The sequence below is a fragment of the Protobothrops mucrosquamatus genome, unplaced genomic scaffold (assembly GCF_001527695.2).
Source record: "Protobothrops mucrosquamatus isolate PMUCROS unplaced genomic scaffold, P.Mucros_1.0 scaffold2871, whole genome shotgun sequence".
In the NCBI taxonomy this organism is placed as follows: domain Eukaryota; kingdom Metazoa; phylum Chordata; class Lepidosauria; order Squamata; family Viperidae; genus Protobothrops; species Protobothrops mucrosquamatus.
This window is the reverse complement of record NW_015388900.1, coordinates 73,651-81,838: the sequence shown is the minus strand read 5'-3', so window position 1 is coordinate 81,838 and position 8,188 is coordinate 73,651. Positions and strand designations below refer to the sequence as shown.

General features: G+C 47.0%; 1 protein-coding gene across 1 annotated transcript in view; it reads right to left on the bottom strand.

The window, feature by feature from the left end:
• FBXO41 (F-box protein 41) overlaps positions 1-5,688 on the bottom strand; it is a 32,292-nt gene extending 26,604 nt beyond the window's left edge. The window contains exon 1 of the mRNA XM_029286095.1: positions 4,946-5,688. Coding sequence (XP_029141928.1) covers positions 4,946-5,688 — 743 coding nt within the window. The remainder of the gene's footprint in view (positions 1-4,945) is intronic.
• Positions 5,689-8,188: the final 2,500 nt, after the last annotated feature.

Here is an 8,188-nt window from a genome sequence, read left to right as displayed (position 1 = left end):
GGGGGCTTGTGGATCTGGTTCGTGTACTTAACAACTGCAGTCATTTGCTTAACAACCCCGGCAAAAACACATCACACAATTGGACCTGAGTCACTTATCAGCTGCATAGCTTAGCAACAGAAATTCTCCTAATTGTAGTTGTCAAGGGCTTACAATGTGTATCAAGAAAAGCAAGGTTTTAACACTTAGGGAAGAAAAACCTACTGTACAGGTAAAGAACAGGTGAAACTTGACTTAACACCAACAGCTGTGAGAGGGATCTCGGAGTCCTAGTGGACGATCCCTTAAAGAGGAGCCAGCCGTGTGCGGCACCTGCCAAAAAAGCCAACACAGTGCTGGGCTGCATTGACAGAGGGATAGAATCAAGATCACGTGAAGTGTTAATACCACTTTACAAGGCCTTGGTAAGGCCACACTTGGAATACTACATCCAGTTTTGGTCACCACGATGTAAAAAAGATGCTGAGACTCTAGAAAGAGGGCAGAGAAGAGCAACAAAGATGATCAGGGGGCTGGAGGCTAAAACATATAAGGAACGGTTGCTGGAATTGGGTAGGTCCAGTTTAATGAAGAGAAGGACGAGGGGGGACATGATAGCAGCCTTCCAGTATCTCAGGGGCTGTCCCAAAGAAGAGGGAGTCAAGCTATTCTCCAAAGCGCCTGAAGGCAGGACAAGAAGCAACGGATGGAAACTAACCAAGGAGAGAAGCAATCTAGAACTAAGAAATTTCCTAACAGTGAGAACAATTAATCAGTGGAACTGCTCACCACCAGACGTTGTGGGTGCTCCATCACTGGAGGTTTTCAAGAAGAGACTGGACAGCCATCTGTCTGAAATGATGTGGGGTCTCCTGCTTGAGCAGCGGGCTGGACTAGAAGATCTCCGAGGTCCCTTCCAACCCGGTTATTATATGTCCTGTGACTACCTGCAAGGCTGTCTAGGTGTGTGTGTGTACAGGTGAGAGAGGGACCAATTTCCAGTGGGAAGTAAAAGCGGAGTCATTCTGATTTTTTTCTAAGATGTCGTGTGGCAACAACATCACACTCAGGAACCATAAAGAGCTTCAGAATCCCATTCTGGGTGACGATGAGGTTCGTATTAGCTCAATCGTAATTTGTTGTGTAGGCCGTAAGCTCACATTCAGGCATCCTCTGTGGGTTACAAGCCAGAATGGTGGGAATCCTGCCCCAGGCTTAGCCATAAATCAAATCAGACATACAGCTAAGTCCACAACTCCCAACAGTTTGTTTCGTGGCCGTTCAAAGCCACAACGGCTCTGAAAAAAGTGACGTAGGGCAGTTTTTCACACTTACGACCGCTGCATCAATCCCCGCGGTCACGAGGACAAAATTCACGCGCTTGGCAACTGACTCGCATTTACGACGGTCGCGGCGTCCCGGGGGTCACGTGATCCCCTTTTGCGACCTTCTGACAAGCAACGTCAATGGAGGGGAAGCCAGATTCGCTTAACGACCGTGTGACTAGCTTGTCAACTGCAGTGATTCACTTAACAACTGTTGCAAGAAATGTCGTAAAATTCACTTGACAAATGTCTCACTTAGCGAAATAAACTTTTGGGGCTAAATTGTGGTCGTAAGCTGAGGACAACCCTATCATTGGAACCTTGCCCCGTTCAAAACCACAAACCAAATTAGGCACATTCTGTACGACAGTCCAGTTTGCCCTTTGGGGAAAAACGTATTTTATACAGAACGGCCTTCCTGCGAGCCGTGAAGATTATTCCTTGTTAAAATTTAATTCCGTTTAAAGTGTTAAACGTTCTCTCCCACCAACTGTTTATCCCTCCTCTGCCTGCATGTTCAAACTCAGGTTGACAGTTCAAGACAGGAAGATCAAGCTTCCCTTGGTTAAAAAAACAAAAAACCCCGAATTCTTTGCTGCACTTTCAGATATGCATCAGTTTAACTGGCACTGAGCAGACTAGGAAATAGCAAAGTTGCTGATGAAATTCCAGCAAACTCAATATTTAATGCGGTTCGAGTTTATATGTCACGAGGATGGATCGTCTCAGGGAGGTGGGGATATTCATGAAACGTTTAAACACCAGAGGAATCAATCCTCCTGTGGCACTTATTTATTTGGGGGTAGGGAAGAACCCAGAAGCAGAATAACAGAGTTGGAAGGGACCTTGGGGGGTCATCTAGTCCAACCCCCTGCTCAAGCAGGAGACCCTCTACCATTTCAGGCAAATAGCTGCCCAATCTCTTCTTGAAAACTTCCAGTTTTGGAGCACCCACAACTTCTGGTGGCCAGCTGTTCCACTGGTTAATTGTCCTCACTGTTAGGAAGTTTCTCCTTAATTCCAGGTTGCTTCTCTCTTTGATCGGTTTCCATCCGTTGCTTCTTGTCCTGCCCTCTGGTGCTTTGGACAATAGGTGGACCCCCCTCCTCTTCTTTGGGGCAGCCTCTCAAATACTGGAAGACTGCTATCCTGTCCCCCCCACTCCACCCCAATCCTCCTTTTCACTAGACTAGACATACCCAATTCCTGCAACCATTCTTCATAGAAGAATTAAGATATTTAGGATATGTTCCATTCGGGCTTGTAACCCATAGATTATGGCTGAATGAGAAGTTATAGTCTATTCAATAAATTGAAATTAAGCCATCAGCTTCTGACATCATTCAGAACTGACCTCATATTTCATGTCCAATTCTTGGAGATTGTCTGGACGAGTCCCTGCAGTTCTCTTGACAAGGTTTTTTTTTTTCCCCCCCACCAAGAAATAATGGGTTATCATTGCCTCCTTCCTAGGGCTGAACGAAAGTGACTGGCCCAGGATCACCCAGCTGGCTTGGTGCTTAAAGCAGGACTAGAACTCACCGTCTCCCGGTGATGCTCACCCAGCTGGCTTTCATGACTAAGTGGGACTAGAACTCACCGTCTCCTGGCGGTTGGCTCAAAGTGATCTAGTCAGCTTTGATGGCTAAGACAGGACTAGAACTCACAGTCTCCTGGTGATTGGCTCAAAGTCACTCAACCGACTTTCATCTCTGAGACTAGAACTCACAACCTTATGATGATTGGACCAAAGTCTCCCACAAGTATTCATGCCAAAGGTGGAACTAGAACTCATAACCTCCTGGTGATTGATCCAAAGTTACCTAACTGGCTTTCATGCCTAAGGTGAGACTAAAACTTACTGTCTCAAAGATGATTGGCTCAAAGTCACCCAGCTGGCTTTCATGGTGAAGGCAGGACTAGAACTCCCTGTCTCCTGGTGATTGGCTCAAAGTCACCCAGCTGGCTTTCATGGTGAAGGCGGGACTAGAACTCCCTGTCTCCTGGTGATTGGCTCAAAGTCACCCAGCTGGCTTTCATGGTGAAGGCGGGACTAGAACTCCCTGTCTCCTGGTGATTGGCTCAAAGTCACCCAGCCGGCTTTCATGGTGAAGGCGGGACTAGAACTCCCTGTCTCCTGGTGATTGGCTCAAAGTCACCCAGCCGGCTTATATGTCTAAGGCAGGACTCGAACTCAGGCTATTCCACCGCTAATACTGACTGGAAATTGTTACGTGAACAGCTTGCCTCTTGGAGCTGTGAGTGCTCCATCGCTAGAGGTTTTCAAGAAAAGATTGGACAAACATTTGTCCGGGATGGTATAAGGTCTCCTGCTTTGGGCCAGGGGTTGGACTAGAAGACCTCCGAGGTCCCTCCAAGCCCTGAGATTCTGTGATTTTTCAAAGATGAACACGGCACAACCTCACTCGCATATTCCACTGCACTATTTTTTTTTTTTAAAAAAAAGCTGGCTATTCTGCTGCAGGGACTTAATTGGAAGCGAAGCCAAGATTTCCATCTCTATGCAAATGCCGGTGTTAAATAAAGATCAGGGGCGGGAGAGTTACTACAGGGAGCAGCTTCCAAAAAGTAGTCTGCTCTCGAGAATAGCTTTCCTCCTGAAGGCTTACTCCGACCGACCGTAGGGCCAGCCATCAAGGCAGCCATGAAGAAAAGGAAAAGTCAGCTCTTGCAAGCGAGCAAAATTCAACAATTTTGCTTTGCCACACTAGTCAGTTCCAATCCTAGGCATTTCAAATTTTCTCTCCGTTCCTCTGGAAAGGGGCTCAACCCCCCTGAAGCAGTTCCCCTCCGCAGCTTTCCTGTTCAAAACACAGGCAGTCCTCGACTTACAAGAGGTTCATTTAGTGACCGTTACAACGGCACTGAAAAAAAGGGACTTATGACCCTTTTTCACACTTAGGCGGTGTGTCCAAATGAAGTCAGAGACCCTGACGTGTAGTTTTTTTTATAAATAAATATATATTTTACATCTACGTTTATAGCAAGCAAAATATTCAGGCCCACAGGAGCATCGTGAGGTAAAATCCACACAGGAACATCATCGTGAGGTAAATCGCAGAGCAGACACGAAGAAAAAGGCAGGAAACTAGGAAACGCCCCCTTTGACCCACCGCAGCCAATCACAGAACAGATTGCCTCAGGCAGGAGCCACCTCTCTCTCTCTCTCCAACCAATCAGCTACGACTGTGCGTTCTGACTCCTTGTACAGGTTGCCCTCGACTTACGACCACGAATTGAGGCCCAAATTTATGTCGTTAAGCGAGACAGGTGTGAAGTGAATTTTGCCCCGTTTTACGATCTCTCTTGCCTCAGTTGTTAAGTGAATCACCGCAGGTGATACGTTAATAACCCATTTGTTTGAAGACCCCTGCTATAGACTTTAAGAGGAGTGGACTTCAACTCCCAGAATTCCTCAGCCAGCGTGCCTGGCTGAGGAATTCTGGGAGTTGAAGTCCACAAGTCATAAAAGGGCCAGGTTTGAAGACCCCTGCCTTAGAGGTTCAAACTTCTCCAATAATGCAACGGAGGGTAAAATAATTGGACCTGACGGTTACCAACATGGCCCCCATTTGGAGAATCAACCCATGGAGTCCAAGAACTCAAAAATTAGGACTTACTGTTGCTTGCGGGTCAACTCCTGCTCCTTCAGGACAAGATCTTGCTTGAGGGACGCCAACATCTCCACACTGACGTCCACCTGGCGGGAGAGCTCTACCGCCCGGTCCTCAAGTTCTTGTTTCTCGCGACTGAGTTTGAGGCTCTCTTGTTTGGCTTTCTCCAGCTCGGTGGTCTTACGGTCTAATTCCACCTGGAGCCGGCCCACTTGGGAGGCGATCTTCTGCTCCACTTCTTCCGTGAACTTCTCCAAGCGTTTGTCGACTTCCAGCTTCTCAAAAGCCCGGATCTTCAAACGGGTTAAACCTTCTTCATAAGCTGCGTCCACCGCAGCTACTGTCGCTGCGGCGGCGGCGGTCGTCGGAGGCGCGGCGGAGGAAGTCATGGCTTTGCGGGTGAAGAGGTCCGTCAGAGGGATCTCGATCTGGTGGAAGTAGCGGGACGACACGGGAGAAGAGGAGGACTCCAGCTCTTCGGCCGTGAGGAGGTCGCAAGTGAGGTGCTGCTCTTTGCCCTGGAAGGAGGTGCTTTCGAAGATGTCCCGGCGGGTGGCTGGGCTCAAGAGGCCGGCGTCGCTCGGCAGGGGGAAGATGGTGGCATCGCAGATGCTGTTGGTCTTAGACAAGATGTAGAGAGTTTCATACGTGTGGTTGTACTCCAGGTGAGCCCGTAGAGAAGACAGGCTCCGGAAACGCTTGTGCTCCCCACAACGCGGACAGCGGTAAGGCAGGTCCAGAGAGGCCATCCTTCAACCCCAGCCACACAGCCTCTCGCGCAGCCCTCCTCCACCGGGAACCCGCTGCCCAGACCCTGTCATGGTGTAGGTCGATTGGCCAACCGAGAAGCAGGACTTGGGTAGCAAGGTGGATAGAAGTGTGGTAGGACAGAAGACCGGTCCCACCAAGTCATTGCTGGCTACGGGGTAGGAGAAGAAGGCCTGGAGGTGGCAGAGCTTGGCAGCCAAGGTAGAGAGGCAGCTGGGTTGGCATCAGGCACAGTTGACAACCCTGCAAAGAAAAAAAAGGGGGGGGTCAGCATGTTCTCTTTTCTCCTTTCCTGCTGTGTCCCTCGAGATACGTCTTCCCCATCAAGGGGTCTCCTGCACGTTTAGGGAAGATGCTAAGCAGCAGCCCCAAACAGCAGAATAACAGAGACCTCGGAGGTCTTCCAGTCTAACCCCCTGCTCAGGTAGGTAGCCATTTCAAGACAAATAGCTGTCCAATCTCTTCTTGAAAATCTCCAGTTTTGGAGCACCCACAACGTCTGGAGGCAAGCTGTTCCCCTGGTTAATTGTCCTCACTGTCAGGAAGTTTCTCCTTAGTTCTAGGTTGCTTCTCTCCTTAATTAGTTTCCATCCATTGCTTCTTGTCCTGCCCTCTGGTGCTTTGGAGAATGGCTTGACTCCCTCTTCTTTGGGGCAGCCCCTGAGATACTGGAATACTGCTACTAGTCTTTCTCTTCACTAGACTAGACATACCCAATTCCAGCATTCTTCATATGTTTTAACCTCCATCCTCCCTGATCATCTCTCTTTTTTGCTTGTTTCTCGTCTTTTTTTTTATGGCCTTGCCTTTCATCTTTTAAACAGTTTAAAAACCACCCTGAGCTGCAGGGTGTCTGGCAGCAGATAAATTTAAATAAGGACAATAGTAATAATAGCTTGATCTATTGATGTTTGTTTACTTTGCTGTCTGGCATTAAAAACTATATCTGTCCCATCTCTTCTTTTTTTTCGCATAAAAGGGATTGGTGAGTTGAGTTTCCGATGTATCATTCAAGGGTGTTCAAATATACAGCTTTGGTCATCAAAGAAGGGGGGGGGGATCCAACAACTCAAGATTAATGGATTAAATAAGAGTAATTCAATGGTAGAATCAACCATCCACTTAAATTCTGACCTCCACTTCACTGTTAAGTGTTCAGATGGAAGCTAAACCAGCATTTGCTGGTGATGTTTTCCATCAGGCTAAGGAATTCTGGGAGTTGAAGTTCCCTATATCTTTAACTTGGCAAGACTGACCAACAATGCTGTATATTTGTTTTCTTTTTACAGGCAGTCCTTGACTTACGGCCACAGCTGTGCCCCAAATTTCTGTTGCTAAGCGAGACCATTGTGAATTTTGCCCCATTTTACAGTGTTAAGTGAATGCCTGCAATTGTTAAGTTAATAATATGTTTTTAAGTGAAGTGAATCTAGTTTCGCCATTGACTTTGCCGATAAGGTCACAAAGAGCAATCACAGGACCCCGGGAACGGTCATGAAAATGAGTCAGTTGCCAAGCGTCCGAATTTTGATCATGCAACATGGAGAATGCTGTCGTAAGTCACTTTGTTGACTTGAAAAATGATAAATGATCGTAAGTCCCTTTTTTCAGTGCCGTTGTAACGCTGAATGGTCACAAAATGAACCGTTTTAAGTCGAGGACTACCTGTGCTTCGAAAATTCTTCCCTCTTTGCTCACATCTGTAGGATGCTGGAGAAGATCCAAAGGGAAAGTCAGATAGTCCTTGACTTACAATCATTTGTTTAGTGACCATTCAAAGTTACAAGGATACTGGGGAAAAGCAACGTAAGACCGTTTTTCACACTTACAACCGTTGCAGTATCCGCACGGTCCCGTGATCAAAATTCAGATGCTTGCAAACCGACTCATATTTAGGATGGCCATAGTGACCACGCGTCACAGCATCAGCTTCTCTGATCTTCTGACAAGCAAAGTCAATGGGGAAGCCAGATTCATTTAACGACCGTGTTACTAACCTAACAACTGCAGTGATTCGCTTAACAACCGGTGCAAGAAAGGTCGTAAAATGAGACAAAACTCACTTAAGAATTGTTTTTCGTTTAGCAAGTCGTAAGTCAAGGACCAACTGTAATAGAGACCATAGGGAGTGGATTATGAGAACAAGCCAGGGAAATTCCAGCACCTTGGACAGCAGACAAGAATTGCAGAAACCTGATGCCTCTATTCTACGGGATCTCATACCTACGTACCCATCATGCTCTTCCATTTTGGGACCTGTGGTACCACGAAAAGCACAGGAAAGGGGTAAGAAATAGTAAGAGAAAAGAAATACAAGCCAGGGACCTCGTCAACTTTATCCAAAAATAAGTGGTTGTGTGTGATTCTACATTTATTTATTTATTTATTTATTAAATTTATATACCGCCCTATCTCCCTTACGGGACTCAGGGCGGTGAACAGGCGATACTAAAAACCACGATAATAAATAAATAGTTTCTG